We start from the raw sequence: 18,592 nt of genomic DNA on the forward strand, positions 1-18,592 counted from the left end.
GGGTGTTTAGCATGACAGTGACAGCCAGATTCATGTTTAATTAGACATGAACACATTTTAACAAACAGTAAACTGTAACTAGAAATATAGCAATACCTAAAATCTTTAAATCATAAATACATAGCTTGATGAATTTTACAAAGTGAATGCACCTGTGGAATCATTACTCTGATAAAGCTACAGAGCATTAACAGCCCCTCAGCTTCTGTTATGCCCTTTGCAGTATTCTCCCCTCCTCCAAAGATGATACCTATCTAGGCATCCATCACTATGTATTGGTTTGCCTGTTTTAAATTTTATTATGGGGCTTCCCTGGTGGCGCAGTGGTTGAGAGTCCGCCTGCCGATGCAGGGGACATGGGTTCGTGCCCCGGTCCGGGAAGATCCCACATGCCGGTCCGGGAAGATCCCACATGCCGCAGAGCGGCTGGGCCTGTGAGCCATGGCCGCTGAGCCTGCGCATCTGGAGCCTGTGCTCCGCAACGGGAGAGGCCACAACAGTGAGAGGCCCGCGTACCGCAAAAAAAAAAAAAAATTTTTTTATGAATATGATTGCACTGTAAGTACCCTTTTATGTTTGACATTTTTTCACTTAGGATTAGCTTTCAAATTCATCCATGTTGCATTAGCTGTAAACTTTAAAAAATTTATTTATAGCAGTTCACTATATGCATATAACATAGTTTATCCATTCTACTTTTGATGGCATTTGTCTTGTTTCCAATTTCGGCCACTACACATAATGCTGCTATGGACATTTTTGCACATGGCTTTATATGTATGGATTTCTGCTGAGTGTTTAACTAGGAGTGGAGTTACTGGGACAAGGGATGTGTACGTTTTATGGCCCAACTTTGACAGACGCTACCAAGCAGCTTTTCAAAGTGGTTATACCAATTTATATTCTCATTAGCAGTATTTGAGAACTCTTGTTACTCTACATCCTTGCCAGTCATTGTTTGCCAGTTAAAAAATATTTCTTTTAGCCATTTTGGCGTATGTGTCGTAGTATCTTATTATGGGTTTGGTTTGCATTTGCCTCACGAGTAATGAGTTTGAGCATCTGTTCTTAAACTTATTGGCCACTTGGATTTCTTCTTTTGTAGAGTGTTCAGATCTTTTGCCCATCATCACTAGTTGTAAGAACTTGGATAAGTTATGTAATTTCTTTGAGTACAGTGTTAGCAATACATTAAAAGAGGAATAATGTCATCTAATTTTCAGTGTCTTTGAATTGTCTATTTGAGTGACCAAAGCAAGTTAGTGTCCTCCATGCAACTTCATCTTCCACATGTCCTTAAGAACTACTTATTAAATACTTTCTGCAATGACAATATCTACTTGAATATAAAGATTTTTAAAGATGTAAGGTCCAGGGAGTGAGCGGCATTACCATTTTAGCCTAGCTAAAATGGATATAGGGAAAGAAATTTTCCAAAAATAAGATAATTTTATAGGAAGACAGACTCTTGTTTCTTCCTATGGAAATTATAATTATTTAATCAAATTTGAATTAATTCAACAACAACAATAACAATAGTATCAGCATCACTAACAAAAATCTGGAAATTGATTTGGGAGATGGTCCAGCCAGCTAGTATTTAAAGAAATGCCCCGTGGCATCCAACTCAACCATAAACTACTTGCACTGTAGCCAAAGCAAAAGAATGTAAAGGAGTGTAGAAAGCCCTTCTTTTAATATAGAATTCCCTTTGGGCTGTTCAGGCTGATCTGAATGATTAATGGTTCTTATTTCTGCCTTGTAAACTTTTAGTAAAATTTACGGTATATTGGATTTGTATTTTTATGAGTGCTGTATGTACTTTATAATACTTTAAGCTCCTCCTTATATAATATCCAGCTGGTATAATTATGCTTATTTAAAAATTGTGACAGTTTGCATTTGTAAATGACTTTAGAGGCTTCTAATTGTTATATCTTTGCTTTTCTGATGTATTGTTAAATCATTTCTGTGTTTTAGCCAATTAAAGCATTTTTTCTATGTAAAAGTATTATCTATTCAAGTGATTCATTTTATAATATAGTTTCCAGAAAAACGTTACACTGAAAGGCAGTTGTATTTATGGGACATAAATTATGGAGTGATTAAAACAATTTATTGCTTCCAATTTAAACAATTGCTTCCAATTTAAACAACTTAAAGCCTTCCAAAAGGCTTTATCCCAGCGTTCTTTTAAATAGTAAGGTCCACCAGTGCCTATAAAATGTGTACAGGATACTTCTTGATATTTAATCATGACTTTTCATGAACAAATTATGAAACAAGTACCTCCTGCATTTGGAAATTTTTACTTAGCAGGGTTTTTGAAATAAAGAAGACGCAATTGAGTTCGACCTAGAAACCGCGATGCACCTGAAAGGGCACGAGGCGGTACATTACCACATTAGAAGTTGGATGGCAGCCAAGCCGCTCCATTTCCAAGCCCAGTCTCCCCCCAAGGACCGTGGATGCAGTTAGCTCACTTCATGTCATCTGCCTTGGCTGGACCTGGCAATTCAAAGTTGGACCTGCTCTGGTGTCTGGTGTCCTGAAGTTAGGGTGCATCTAAGTGCTCAGAATAATCTGAACATGAGCTGGTTTGACCCTCCTTCCTTGGGGAGCTTCTCTCCTCTCTGAGATCTGGGGTCTGCTTCCCTGGGTTGTCACCCTGGGGTTCCTGTGTATTTTAAGCTCCGTTTCGAGTTTCCAGGAATTTTGCTTTGGTTTCTACTACTGTGTTTCAAGGCATTGCTGTCAACCCTCATTTTGTACGAGAACTGTGTTCTGAACTCCAGTGACATGTTCTTTTGTAATTCACTCTTCAGCTGGAGACTATCATTCTTAAGCTGGAGACTAAGCTGAATATCTGTATATTCTTTTCTATATTATTTATATTATAGGTCTTTAAGAATTGGATGTTACATGCAAAGATGTTTAGCTTCATTACTAATGAAAGAAACAAAAAAATAATAAGAACCATTTTCATCTTAGCATATTGGAAAAGATTAAAAAATAACTACCCAGTGTTGGCTAGAATATATATCCATAGTTAAGTAGCCTGCTGTGCTGTCCGTAGGTTTGTGACTTGGTTCCCCATTTTATAAATGGCCCTTTGACACTTTGTATATAAAACTATAAGACAGAAACAGAACATGATGATTTGATACAGCAACTCCATTCTTAGGAATTTATCCTAATGACCTATTCATGGTTTTTCATGGAGATTGGTCTACAGGTAGTTGTAGTCATAGTAGTAACAATAACAACAATAATAACAGTAGTAGTAGTGGTATAAAAAAATCTTAAAGAACAGTGTGCATTCCTAAATGACACAGACAAAAATGAATAAATAAAATTTGATTTATTCATACGGTGAAATACCATGCAGTCTTTAAAAATAATGTGTAGATATATGTTATATTAACATGGAAAGACATTCATAACGTATTAAATAAAAATAAATAGATTAGAAGAGCATTTTTCTAAAGTGTGTATTTGTATATATTCACATATGAAAAAGTCTGAAAAGATATATATACACCAAAATATTGGCATCACTTTTCTTTAGAGGGGTAGTGGTAGGTAAGTTAAATTATTATTGGTTTTTTTTGCTTAGCTTTATTTTCTAATTTGTCTTTAATGAAAATATGTATCTGATAAATATCAATTATAAAGGAAAAAACTAAGGGTACATGACCCAGAAGCTATGATCCTCAAATTGCTGAAACAATCTGGTCGTGGAGTAGTATAGTGGGAAAGTTCCAGGATCAGGAGATTGGAAACTTAGGTTCTAGCCTAAGCTGTGTCACTAATTAGCTATGAGACCATCAGCGAGTCTCTCTGGACCTCCGTTTTTTGTATTTGTAAAGTGAGTTGGTTGAACTACATCTCTGATTTTTAAACTCCTTAACAGACTGTTAGGGCTTCTGGGAAACTAGCAAAATCGAGCAGGTTTCTGTACAAACTCTCCTGCCCCTCCCCAGACAGAACAACTCTGTATATTTGATATTCTGTATATTGAGTTTCTGTTTTAAGCTATCTTTCAGCAAAAGGTAAGGAAAAGGTGGAGGGAGGATATCCTATTTCCAAGATGTAGTAATTCTAAGTACGGTCTATGTGACTCCCTTTTAGCTTCCCACCTTCTTCCTGTTCACTAGGGCAAGTTTCCAGTAGGACAGAGCTGGCCTTATGTACCAGGATGCCCTTGCTCTCCTGGAAATATCAGACTGTGATTCATTTACTCACTAGCTCTCTACATTCATCGAGAGCTTGTGGGTAAATGAATAATTCATGTGGTATGGGGTGCCTTCACCCCAGCTGACATAGAGAGACCTATTTTTTACACATTTCAAAAACCATTTCAGCATCTTTTATGAATTATTTTCCCATTTGCTCCTGATCCATTGGAGTAGTACTCTCTGCCTGCTCTGTCCTTCAATTGGACCCTAATGAATAGTTTGGATCGCCAGTAACTTGTAACTTTTGGCAAGTTACTTAACCTCTTGCAGACTCAGTGTTCTATAAAATGGTGAATGATTAAGTTGGATTACATTATCTGCACGTTTCCATCTTAGCTATATAAAATTGTGTGAAATTTTCCCATAGTTCAGTCTAGTGAACTTGAGGCAACTATTAACATTGGTTGCCAGTGTAGTGTCTTTGATCATCTAAAATCAACATAGATTCAGAAAACTTATTTGTATGTACATTTAACAAGATGATACTCTAGGTCATTACAGTGCTTCAAACAAAATAGTGAAACCACATGATATGGGTCTGACCTTCTGTACCCATATCTCCTCTAGCCTCCAGGCATGCTCAGTATCGCTGTGTCTGCTCAGAGGGGACTGCATTATTTCATTGGTAGCTAGGATGAACTGAAATTTAAGCTTGCCTCTTAATTTGGAGATTCCTGTCTGCTCAAAGGATAGGGAGGTGATTGTTTTTAACCTAAAAATACAATCTGTTCTCTGATTCAGAGTAAACAAAATTTTGTTCATATCAGAAAATAAGTAGCTTCTGAAAACAGCTCTATTATCTGGTCATAGAGCCTCTTTACAAGAAAATATGTGTAAAAATAGACATCTATATTTGAGTTTATGTCTGTTAGACCTATATGTACTTACTGTCTCAAATGAGAAAAATGGGGAAGTAGGTAAACAGGAGTAATTCCCCAACAAAGTTTTAAAGTCATTGTTTTGTTTTCTGTTATCCTTGTTTTATGTAAACTTTACTCATTTAATTCATTTAAAATTAATTTCTTTTTTGTGCCCTACTTTCTGTCAGGATTTGTGGTGGGCACTGAAATAAGCCATTATTCTCCTCTCTCCCCAGGAAGCTGCTCTAAGATTGAAAAGATAGATGTATAAACAAGTAATTGTAATGTGGTAGGGTACGCCCTACACGAAAGGTGCTCTGTGAGATGCAGGTCCTGGGAGACTGCCTCTGAGTATTGCAGTGCACTGGTTGGGGACTTCTGCCATAAGGCACTTTGGCACCAAGAAAGGAGTGGATTATTCCGTTAGCACAGATGCAGTTTTCAAAGCACAAATTGTCAGCAAGGGATGGGCTGCACAGCATTGCCGGCTGATGTGAAAAGTTAGCATCCATGCATGTTCCTTACAGAAAATCAATGACTTGTTTAGGAAAAAAAACCTGGCCCCTTATTCCAAACTCTGTGTGTGTGTGTGTGTGTGTGTGTGTGTGTGTGTGATTAAAATAACTTTAGTCATACTGTGATATTTTAATCTTATTTTTTCCCTCAATATTATATTTTGGGCATTTCCCCATGTCATTAAAATTTTTTCATATTTCAGCTGTATCATAATCTACTTAACTCTTCCTTTTTGTTGCTCTTGTTGGACTTTGATATAGTTTCCAAGTTGAGTTTATTATACCTTGGAATGAACATGTTGTAAAATGAATCTTCACCACGTCTCTTATTATTTCATTAGTTACTAGGTTAAAAGGTATAAAATTGATAAACTGATAAATGTTACCAAGAGCGTTTACAGAAAGATTGTACTCCCAGTAGAGGGTATGAGAATTCTCATGGGTTTTCCTGATTGATTTTAGAATAATATCTTTTCTTCAGTGTCCTTCTCTGCTAGTAGAGAATATTTGTTAATGAGAGACTTAACTAAACTTTAGGTTAGTAAAGTAGTTTCTTCAGAAATCCTTTGCAGAAAAATATTTTGGAAATTTAATATCTTTATAATTTGAAAATCTTTGGCATGGAATGAGATTTTAGGAACTTTATATTTAAGAAGACTATTCTATCAGTATAGTATTAAGTTTTTAGAAGAAGTTTTGTTGTTGTTGCACTACATGGTCATTCTATCACTGCATTTTTGTGATTAGCAGATACTTTCTGGCTCGTTAGCAGCGAATGAGGAAAGTAACTAAGACTGTGTTCCCTGATTCTAGTAGACATGCTTAGAAATAGGTTATAAATGCTCAGTATAGCTAGTTAGGCTTTGAGCGTAGGGACAAGATGCTTGTGCTAGTATAAATTGTGTTAGGCTGCAAGTATCTATAGTGATGTAATGCTCAATTGTTGTTTTGGGTGTGTGCTGAATGTGGTTGGCCACCACTGTACTCTTAAATGTGTATTTAATAGCTTATTTCTTTCTTTCTATTATTTGGCTCTCTTCCTGCCCGTAGGAAGTTTCATATTTATTAAAATGTAGGCAAGAAAAAAACAATTAAGCAGAAATGTTAAAACTCATTAATATAGTGCTGCTACATGGTTTGTTGGGGAAGTACTTGAATGGCTAAAGTTACATTAAAAAAATTTTTTTTTTCATTTTAGATGTGTATTTCATTTAGTCATTCTATTCTATGCTCCTTTACAAAAAAAAAAAGGGGGAACAAAGGAAAGAAAAAAGGTAAATAAAAGTTTATGTAAAGCAGATTTAAATAGTTTTGGCCATCCAGATATCAGTCATTATTTGTTACAGACCCATCTCTAATATGCTCAGATGTTCAACAAACTGATAAACTTCTGGGAGTTTTGTTTTTTCATAGGAATTTAGTTTGGAATTGTTGTTTCTGCAAAATCTAAGTTATTTAAGACTTCATTTAAAAAAATGCTTGAGATATACAGCAGATCATTCTTCCGTACAGATTCTTCTGTGTGGAGTTAAGTCTGCCACATAATGTTAAGAGTACTTTATTGAAATAAATACTTAAGTAAGTTTCATGTGTACTTAGTTTTATTTGCTAATAATAAATGGACTGATGAACACTGTTTAAAAAACAAAATATTGTTTAGAAGTCATTAGTATTAAAAGGCTTAGAAAACATTCTTTTTCTGAAAAACATAGTCCCAGAAAAGTAAGTAAAAATGTCATTGGAATATCTAAGAATCAGACTGAGTTCTTGTACATTTTTGGGTAAAGAGCTGTTTTTTAGATAAAAGATCTCTAGCATTGGAGCTGTATGTTTTATGACTACGGGAAAGTCACTTCACTTTTTTGAGCCTCATTTAAAAAAAAATGTAAATAGATGCCTATCAGAGATGTCACAATAGTTCACTACGGCAGTTCTGATGGAACACGTGGGTCGTACTCAGTAGACGCTCGCTGGATGCTAGCTGAACTTTTATCCTCATATTTAATTATGGTTAATAATTAGAGAGGTTTTGGTATAGCGATGTTTTTTTTTTTTTTTTTTTTTTTTTTTTTTTGCGGTACGCGGGCCTCTCACTGTTGTGGCCTCTCCTGCTGCGGAGCACAGGCTCCAGACGCGCAGGCTCAGCGGCCAAGGCTCACGGGCCCAGCCTCTCCACGGCACGTGGGATCTTCCCGGACCGGGGCACGAACCCGTGTCCCCTGCATCGGCAGGCGGACTCCCAACCACTGCGCCACCAGGGAAGCCCTAGCGATGTATTTTGAAGTGGAAATATTCCCCTTACATAAAGTAGAATGTAGGCTCCCTCTCCTTTAGGAAACAACCCTGCAATGTATAAACCATTTTAAAAAAATGAAAGATTCTTTTTTGTTATCCCCAAGGATAGCACTAGGGGAGTATCCGTGAAACTTTGAGAGTGGGACATTGACAGTCTCTGCACGTGCGAAGGCGGGTGGTCTCCTAACCATGTGCCCCTTTTGATGGAGAAGGATGATGGGATAGATGATGCGTAGTGGCCGCTTGTGGTGATGGTGCAGGTCAGGTTTCTGAATTAGACGTTTGACACTTAACTATGTTAAGCCACCATCTGTCATTATACTATAAACATCTATCCTGTACCAGGTAAACACCTTAAAGAAACCATCTAAATGATATGTAAACATATGTAAATACCATAAAGAAACCATGTGACTACTGTGTAAATACCTTAAGAAACTATGGTGTGAAGGATGTCTTTATAAACAGGAGATGCTCTTAGCAACATTTTTTTTTTTTTTCTGTAATAGCAGAATAACTGGGAAAAACCCTGTTTCCTTTTAGAGGATAATATAATAGATAAAATGTGGTATATTCACAATGAAATTTTATACACCAGTGAACATCAATGAACCACAGCAGAGATTGGCTAGCTGTTCATCAACCCTTTTCCTCCTCTTTCTGGTAAACAGCTAATCACATTCCCAGATTCCCTTACTTTAGTGTTTTTTTTTTTTTTTTTTTTTGCGGTACGCGAGCCTCTCACTGTTGTGGCCTCTCCCGTTGCAGAGCACAGGCTCCGGACGCAGGCCCAGCGGCCATGGCTCACAGGCCCAGCCGCTCCGCAACCTGTGGGATCTTCCCGGACTGGGGCGCGAACCCGTGTCCCCTGCATCAGCAGGCGGACTCTCAACCACGGCGCCACCAGGGAAGCCCTGGTGAATATTTTTGATAACAGAATTAGGAAGTAATGTCAGAAGCTATTAAAGATGAAAGAATGAATGCAGACAATATGCCAGTGAGATTCAGTCATATTTACTTCTGGAATCAGTAATAAAGATGAATTCTTTCAAATTATATGGAAAGTTATAGAAATGACAAGTGAGGATTGTCATTAATGTGTCATCTTGAAAGTGATTTCTCTATTTTAGGAAACAAGCTCAGACTTTCCTCTAATATCATGAAGACATTTATTGTTAGTCACAGGAGGTCCAAGGGACAGAAGTAAGTATAATCTAATCCCATCATCACTACTAGTAAGACAACTGCAAGAATATGCCGAGAAAATGGGTCTGAATGGATAATTTATGAAGAGAAGTACGTTCTGATTTTTACCATTTTGTGAGACTGATAATATTGACAGATTATAATGTGTCAGAAGAAAATTAGACATAACTTTCCAAAGTCATAGTAGTAGTCAAAACTAAGCTATTTATAAAACATTTCTAGAAAGTTTACACCATTCTTTCCAATTTTTTTCATTTACTTCAGATTTTAAAATACCTATCTTCTATGAGAGTGAAGTTCTAAAATTGTGGAATTAAGACCTCATGTCTTTGACATGGTGGGATCTGAAAGTAAATCAGAGAGAGAGAGAGAAGAGAGAACAGTATTGTCTAGATAAAAATTACATTAGAAACCAGAACCTTGAATAGGGAAGGAAATCACATAGGAAAATACCAGCTGTTTCAAAACAATCCATAAATGAAGCCTACAGAGGTAACAGCAGCAGAAAGGACCCATATCACCAATCAACTTATATGAAAGATAGTATAAATGAATAAGTAAATAATAAACTTAAAAATTAAGAGTTATATTTTTAAAAATTAAGCCCAAGCATTTAATTGAAATATTTTGGACCAACGTCATCTAGATCTTTTAACTTCAAGTCATGAAAGTGTTAGAATTTCTTTGGCCATCATCTTTCATCTCTTAAATATTAAAATATCTACTGAGAACTAGAATTAATTCTTAGAAAAGTACATCTAGACAGATCTAGATATTCAACATCAAAGTAGTTTCAATTGTTATCAACCTGGATTGGCAAAAAAAAAAAAAAAAAATTTTTTTTTTTTTTAAATTTTTAAGAAGGAGACTCCCCGTCAACAGAAGCTCCAAGTGAAGAGTTGCCAGGTATATGTAGCATATAAAGAAGCTTTATTCAAGATTCTTTTAACTCAATCGGAATTAAACAAACAAGCTATTTAATTAAACACACAAGATCTCCTCATGTTGAAAATTTGTTGAGACTTTCTGTCTCATGACAGAAAGTCAGTATGTGAGGAATAATTTGCTGTGAGATTAACTCTCTGTGGCGTTAGGACTGTGGAGACAGAAGCTTAAAGATAGGCAGTGTCCAAATATGTAAACCACATGGTATTTCCTCTCCACTCATGGCATAGAATGGAAAGAGTAGGTTGGCTCTATCACTTACTAGCTGTTTTGACAAGTTACTCAACCACAGTGAACCCATATCTCCATCCGACTTCTTGTGGTACATAAAAATCTAGGAAGTTTTATGGCTATTCAAGATTTTGTTTTCCCCTTCAGACAAAACTATGTTTTACACCTTATTCTCCTGAGTATGTGAAAAGTGTTATTGTGTAATACACTTTTGAGATAAGCCTTTATGTATTGGTGACCCCTGTGGTTTTAGAAAAACAGTTAAAAGAGTACTTGCTATGTGTGATGTACTGTTTTAAATGGTTTACAAACTGTAACTCATTTAATCTTCATGAGAAGCTTATGAGGTAGGCACTATTATTACCACCCTCGTATGGAAGACGAATAACCGAGGTCCAAATGCCCAAGGCACACAGCTGGTGATAAATCAAGGACCCAGGCCCAGGGACTCTGGCTCAGAGTCCATGCTCTTCCCCGCTGTGTGTGCCATCTCCCCATGTAATGAAAGAAAAAACATCAAGCCCAGATAACAGTCATAACTAGAAGAGTTCAGTAATTCAACTATAAAAAAGAAAAAGGACTCACATATTCAAATCATCACCACGAGAAAGCATGGCCCTAAAATAAGGCAGAAAAATCTTACTTTAAGCAACTGGTACTACTAATATTATAAGTGGTAAGATTTAAAAAAAAATAGCAAAACATTTTCAAGTAGTCCATAGGAGTAGGGCTTATAAACTTAGAAATATGATGGAGTCAATGTTAGGATCTTCTAGGATGAACATAATACTTTCTTATGCTTTATCGTGAATGATTCCTGGAATATACTAGGAAGCCATCCCATTCTATTTAAAGTACAAATAATTACAAAAGATAGCTTGGGGGTTATATAGTTACTGTGTATACAGGGATTGTTTCTTAACTCTCTTGTGTTTGCTTTCATGACAGCCCTGCGTCTTTCACCTCTGGCAAACATTTAGACTTTGTACTTTTTACCTGCGCCACTTTTTTTTTTTTTTTTAAAGCATTTTTGTTGAAGTGTAATTTACAAACCATAAAAATCACCTGTTGTTAAGTGACATTTCAGTGGCTTGTAGTACATTTATACAGTAGTGAAACTTTCATTACAATCCACTTTTAGAACATTTCCATTATCCCAAAGGGCTCTGTTGTGCCAGTGTGCATTCCCTTCTGTGAGGTTTTTATTACCTTTATTGTTATATGATTAGCGTTTTCCCCTATACTTTTGTCCTCTTTGCTTTGCCTGGTTGTTATATCTAGTTTTTACCTTTATTTCGGTTTCTTTTAACCTTCAGTTATTATTCAAGCAGGTGACCTTGTTATGAAGTCTTTTCAGGGAATCAGATGTCAGTTCTTAGTGCACAGGAATGTGACTGCTATGGTTCCAGCCACTTCTTGGCTTCTTGCACGCTGAGGCTGTTGGTACATGAATTGGTGCTCATGGTGGGAAGGTGAGACACGTGTAGAGATAACGTTTTAAGGGTCTTCTCAAGTGGAGAAATCTGACTGCTGTGTCCTTCACTGTGTGCCTGCAGTTTGCCCTTGTTATAAAATCCAACAGATCAAAAGCCTCTGTGGGTAAGGAAGAGAAGGAGGGAGAAAGGCACATATGTGTATTTCTTTTCGTCTTCTCTTTTTATGTAGAAAGAATTGTAACCCTTCTTTCCTGTAGGGAAAAGGTAAGGAAACTAAAGAGGATTCAATGTGATGTTCTTGGGAGGCTGAAATAATTGAGACAACGAAGCTTTGTGGCCTCAAAAAATCTTAGTTTGCAGGGAGCGAAAAAGAAATTGCTTACTCTTCATCCCATTTTCTCCATTTTTGTAAAGAACTCAGTAGAACAAGACAGAACAGGCTCAACACAGAAACTTGAAGCATGACACCGGGATCCAAGAGCCTTATCTATATGGTTCAAAGGAAAAGGAAAGAAAAGTTGAATATATTTGGGAGCTGTGAGGCCAAGTCATAATAATACATTAGAAATAAATTTAATACATGTAAAGTGTTTATAAAGTAAAATTAGAGTCCTGCAGAAAAATAAAATTTAAAAATAATAGATTAGATCAAAGACCTATTGGAGGGAAAAGCCTATGCAGACTGCACAGTAGAAGAGATGACGAAAAGTAATGTGACACAGGGGAAATATTCTAGCCTCAGATTCAGGAAACCGTGATTTTAATTTAACCATGATTTTAATTCTTGCCCTGATACTAGCCAACAATAATCTTAGACAAATCACTTAAATAATCCAGGCCTCAGTTTCCTCATATGTAACAGGAAAAGGTTCACTTATATTGCTCATAGCTTAGATTCTTTTGTGCTTTAAAATTACACAAGGAGATGGCAACTGAGCACAGGAAAAGATGTTCATCATTGGCCAGTAGGGAAATGCAAATATTACCACAACAAGATATCACTACACATCTATCACAGTGGCTAAGAGAAAAAATAATGACAATACCAAATGCCCTCGAGGATGCAGAGAAACTTAGAGACACACACACACACACACACACACACGGAGGGAATGAACTTGCGTGCATATATAAAATAATTCTCTCATTTGGATCTCAAAAGGAGGATCCAGTCACTGTCTAAAGCTTAGGCTAAACTACTTGGATAGTTAAGCCTAGAATAGCAACTTTCATGCTACGAATTCTACCTGATTATGTGATTGCTTTTGCAGTTATTTGAGACTCGGCTTGAGTCCGCCATGTTGATGTTTGGTGTTACTCCCCCTCCCCCTTAAAATCTCCAAGTTTTAGAAGGGGGAATAAACTAAAATGCATTTATGATAAATGAGTTTCAAATGTACAGAGTCTCCATCGGTGGCTCAGAGTCTTGATTACTGTAGCTTTATATGAAGTCTTGTAAGTCCTCCAATTTTATTCTGCTTTTTCAAAGTTGTTTTGGTTGTTTAGGTCCTTTTCATTTCAAAGCGAATTTTAGAAACAGCTTATCAACTCTACACAAAAATCTCCTGGGATTTTGACTGGGATTTCATTGAATCTATAGATCAATTTGGGGAGGGTTGATATTGTAACAATACTGAGTCTTCTGAACCATGAACATGGTGTATCTCTCCATTTATTTAGATTTTCTTTAAATCTCTCAGCAGTGTTTTGGAGTTATAATGTACAGGTCTGGCAAATTTTTTGTCATATTTATACCTAAGTATTTCACATTTTATTTTTTTTTAAAAAAGATTATTTATTTATTTAATTTATTTTTGGCTGCATCGGGTCTTTAGTTGTAGCACGTGGGCTCTTTGTTGCGGTGCCCAGGCTTCTCTCTAGTTGTGGCATCTGGGTTTTCTCTCTCTAGTTGTGGCACGTGGGGTCCAGAGTACGTGGGCTCAGTAGTTGTGGCGTGTGGGCTTAGTTGCCCTGCGGCATGTGGAATCTTAGTTCCCTGATCAGGGATCGAACCCGCGTCCCCTGCATTATAAAGGCAGATTCTTTACCACTGGACCACCAGGGAAGTCCTAGTTTTTCACATTTTAAATGGTATATTTTAAACATCTCAGTTTCCAAGTGCCTATTGTCAGTGTGTAGAAATACTGTTCATTTTTGTATATTTATAATACTTCCATTCTGTTGGATAGCACTTGATCACAGCCTCCCCTATTGCAGGTTTGGCTGGGAAATGTTACTATCTAGTGTCTTCCCAAATGGAAAAGAACATGAAATTGATAAAATAGCTAACTAGTAACAACCCAAATGTTGACTAATGATGAAAATGTTCAGGATTTAGAAGTCTCTTGAAAAATTGCTTCCAAGAGCATTTTTCAGTTTAAATACCTTCATGTTAAGCAAATCATTGTGGAAGAATAGATAAGACTCACTAGTGGAGCATAATAAAAAATGTAATGGAATCAAGCATATTCAAGTATTTGTCGTTTGATAAAGGTGACGTTTCAAAACTGCTGAGATGAACTTGGAATTGTAATTTCATACAAAATCTTAGCAGCAAGGTAGACATGTTAAGTTTGAGATACCTGTTAGACTGGGGAGATGTCTGGGCTAGAGATAAAAATTGGGGAAATCACCGAAAGCCAGAGCAGAGGTAGAAAGGTCCATGGCTGAGTCCTAGGTATTCCTAAATTCAGAAGCGGAGCAGTTGATGAGGTAGCGAGGAAGACTGAGCAGAAGCCCGGCTGTTAGGAGGAGATTCGGTGTGGGAAGTCACGTGGGGAAGTTTTTCAGGCAGGAAGTGGTCACAGAAGACGAGGGCTGAGAATTGATCATTCAATTCAGAGACGTAGAAGTCTTTGGGGACCTTGACAAGAGCAGTTTCTGGGAATTAGGGAGGCAACAGCCTGATTTAAGGGGATTTAAGAGACAAATGGGAGAAAAATAATTGGAGATATAGTAGCATGGACAACTTTCAAGAGGTTTTCCTGTAAAGATAGGCAGAAAGACAAAGTGGAAGCTGGCGAGGGCTGTGGTCAAGAGAGGATTTGTGTTGTTGTTTTAAGATTAAAGAACATAGAAAATGTACACATGCGCCAATGGGAATGATGTCGTGAAGAGAAAACATGATGTAAAAGAGCGAGGGGAGAATCGCTGGGACCGTGTCTTTGTCTAGGAAGAGAGAATAGTATCTAGTCCATAAGTGCTGGGGCCTTAGAACAATGGGCAGTGCAGCCGTTGTCACAGGAGGGAAACGGGAATGTGGCACAGTTGCAGGTAGGCGGGGAGATGTGGCCGGCGACTAAGCTCTCACTGTCCTGCTTGTGTGTTTTCGGTGTAATAAAAGCAAGGTCATCAGCCCCAAGTGAGGGCGGGGGAGAAGGGATGAAATGGTCGTCTTGGATGAATGGACTGGAGAGAAATGGACAGACAACACTGAAGGCTCGCTTGAGGTTAGCGGTCATGAACTTAGAGGGAAAGCCGTCGGCTTAATTTTCTGTTTTTCTCCACCCATGTTTGGCCACGTGCGTGCAGGTCCAGAGTAGGTCATGTTGATTTATCCAGGGTGAGGTCTTCTCAGGTGACTTTGAGGAAGTGAGCGAAAGGCAAAGGAGTGAACTGAAGCTGGTTTAAGAGAGAGCTGAGGACGTGGGGCAGTGAGGGACGGGTGTAGGGTCAGCCTCAGATGGAAGAATCGTAAGGGTTGGCATGTGAGCGGGATGCAGGGTGGGCTCCTTGATCTGAGATTGCAGAGGGTTTTTACTCGTGAGCAGATAAAAGCCAAGAGTTGGAGAGAGATAGCAGAGAACTGGAAAGCCAGGATATTGGAAGGATTATCTATGTGGGTGCTGAATTTGCGCTCAGAACCTGAAGCCTTAGCTCTTATTTTCTGATACCCTTTGCTGCCATGGGACTGATAACATGTTTAGTGTTCTTACTCGCAACAGTTTCATGTCTCTTCTTTCATAGTTTCTGTTTCTTAGTCCTTAGTGCTCTGTGAGATTTTGTGTTGTCTTTCATTCCATCTATTGCATTTAAAATTTTAGCCATTATATTTCTCATTTCCCAGAGTTCTTTCTTGCTTCTGATTAACTTTTCATAGCATCCCACTGTAGGAAAAAAATTGAGTTTTGGGTAATCCGCATGATTTGTTGTACCACATATAGTTCATGCATCAGAATATGGTTCTTGTTCTCCAGTAAGTTCCTTTCTGCACTCAGGTATTATATTTTTACACATAAATTTTTCCCCAAATGATGAAGTATATTGTGTTACATAGTTAACTTTTAAACGTCTTTTCATTTTAGGTATCAAAAAGTAAAGATGGAAAAGAACAAAGTGAAACTGTATCACCATCCGAAGATGAAACATTCTCCTGGCCAGGTCCCAAAACAGTTATGTTGAAAAGAACATCCCAAGGCTTTGGTTTTACATTAAGGCATTTTATTGTTTATCCCCCAGAGTCTGCAATTCAATTTTCATATAAGGTAAGAGAAGTAATTAAAGTAGAACACAAGGCAAATCCTGTCTCCTTCTTGTCTTCCTCTCATCCTGCCTTCTTTCTATCTTAAAAGAATTGTGTCATATCTGCATTTTTATTATATTCTTTTCCATCTTTTAGATATTTTTTACCTTCTAGAACAAACACTTTAATCTCCTCTGAAAGGTCATACTGATTATGAACTCCAAATCTTTTTTACTAGAACTTCTAATTCTAAGCTTCACTCTGCTTTTTCTAATGTGTAGCTGTTTTTCTAATATCTAGAAAGGTGGTTGAGTTTTCTAGGCTGAGCATGCAGAGGAAATATTATAGTTTGTTAAAATATTTGGACAGTTATAAAAAATTATTAGAATTAGACTGATACTTAACTTTCAGATAGGTAATATGATGGCAAGTCAGAATTTAAAAACACAGCTTCTCACTAGACTGCCTTACACTCATATGCGTCAACGTATAGGAACATGGTCTAATAAGCAGCGGATGGAATCATTATAATGGCAGCTGACATCCTGAGTACTTGTTCTGTATTCTTTATGAGCATTATATCAGTTTATTATTAACCTCATATAATAGATATGGAAACTGGTCTGAGTCATATAATGAGTAAGTGGTGGACCTAGGATTTGAACTTGGCCAACGTGAATGCCTGATGCTTAACTGTTGTTCAACAGTGTAATGCAAATAATGACATTCAGAAGACTTCGAAGACTTTGGCCAAGCCACTTAACTTCTTTTGGCTTCTAGAGTTCCATTCTAATTCGAGGGGATTGTACTAGAAGATTAGAAAGTCCTTTCTAATTCTAAATGTCTGTGAATCTTGGGCTGTCTTGTAAAACATAGTGTCAAATTGCTTCTGGAGGCCACACTTTTTTTTATTATATCTTTCTTAAATATTTCTATCTAGGAAAATGTCTTATAAGATAAGCTTTTAAAAGTACTAAAGAGTTTTTAAGAATTGAATAATTGCTATCTTTAGAATTAAAATTGACCAGTTTGGTGTTCCTGAAATGTATAAAACAGTTGAACTGGATTCCCTAAGAATCTCCTTTATATTTAAATGTCTTAAATAGTAAAACTTAGGTATTAGGTCACATGTGAGAGTAGTTGAAAATTTAAGTCCCTTGCGTTAATTACATATTAAGACTGAATTTTATTTTTTGTCTTTTGGTTTTGTTTTGAAGAAGAGCTTTGGATCATGATGATATAGATAGTACAGTTTTTATAAGATGATTTTACTAAACACGGATTTCAAATGCATTATTATTATTGTTATAATTGGAAAATATTTCTAGAAATTTTAGAGGCACAGTGTAGCTGCTAACACAGTCTTTGGAGTCAAAAGGGCCTGGGTTTGAGTCCCATCTCTGCCCTTGTTAGCTTTGTGACCTTGGGTTAGTCTCCTAATAGACAGTGACAGCACTTTTCTCACTGTGGCTGTGTTAAGTGATATAATACATATAAAACAGTTAGTACAGGAATTGGCAGACAATAATTGCTCATTAAACCTCAGCTATTAATGCTGTTATTTAACACAGATGTTCTTGCAAATAGGTCTGTCTTGTACCTTTCACATGGAAAATATTTATTGAAATCTTTTCAGTTATAAAAATTTGTTCATTCACTTCAAAGGGGTATATAAAAATTAATATTGTAGAGCTTTCAGAAAATGTGCAGTTAATACAACGTCTTTATTATGTATCTGGCAACCTTGGCAGTCTCAGAACAGAGCATATAACCAGGAAAAAACTATGTATTTGGGCAGCCAAAATAAAGGTCAAAAATTATGTAACAAATTATCAGCCCTTCACTAAATCTCTATTTTTCTTTCTGCAGTACGTTGTAGTTTTTGTATGGTAGAGGCTCAACAAATATTTGAATAAATGTATTTTTATGCTAGTTTTTCAAAGTTGCTTTTCTAATTTCCCAGCTAGAGGTAGATAACATGGCAGCAAGACAGCCTGGTAGCAATGAAAGCAACCAAATAGATAAAGCTCAAGGTTTTAAATATATACCAATTTGGAGCCAATGTATCCAAAGACAGTTCTGGGTCCTGTAATAGCCTTTAAAGGCCCATTTTTCGATGTATAGTACATAAGTGATGACCAGCCTGGCCCTCTCTGTACAGCTATTTACTTCTGACAACTCTCCTCGGATGTCCGTTTTAGACATCTTACACTCAGTATGTCAGAAGCTTCTGTTGTCCTCATAAATTGGCTTTACCTATAGCCTTCCCATCTCTGTGTGTGACAGTTTCCTCCTTCTGGCAAGAGGCACTGTTAGTGAGACTGTAATTGGCACATTTTGGGGAGGGCAGTTTGACTTGAATTGAGCCTCACTGTGATTTTACCAGTTGTAAACATTATTCATA

At 37.0% G+C, this 18,592-nt stretch overlaps 1 protein-coding gene across 2 annotated transcripts in view; it reads left to right on the plus strand.

Annotated features, from left to right (window-relative positions):
• Nucleotides 1–18,592, plus strand: part of ARHGAP21 (Rho GTPase activating protein 21) — a 127,043-nt gene that overhangs the window by 36,153 nt on the left and 72,298 nt on the right. For both annotated transcript variants that reach the window (XM_022580516.3, XM_022580517.3), the window contains exon 3: nt 16,031–16,210. In XM_022580516.3, the coding sequence (XP_022436224.1) occupies nt 16,031–16,210 (180 nt within the window). The remainder of the gene's footprint in view (nt 1–16,030; nt 16,211–18,592) is intronic.

Source organism: Delphinapterus leucas, chromosome 2, assembly GCF_059928025.1.
Source record: "Delphinapterus leucas isolate spDelLeu-1000000601 "Yukka" chromosome 2, BTC_Dleu_Yukka2, whole genome shotgun sequence".
Classification (NCBI taxonomy): Eukaryota; Metazoa; Chordata; class Mammalia; order Artiodactyla; family Monodontidae; genus Delphinapterus; species Delphinapterus leucas.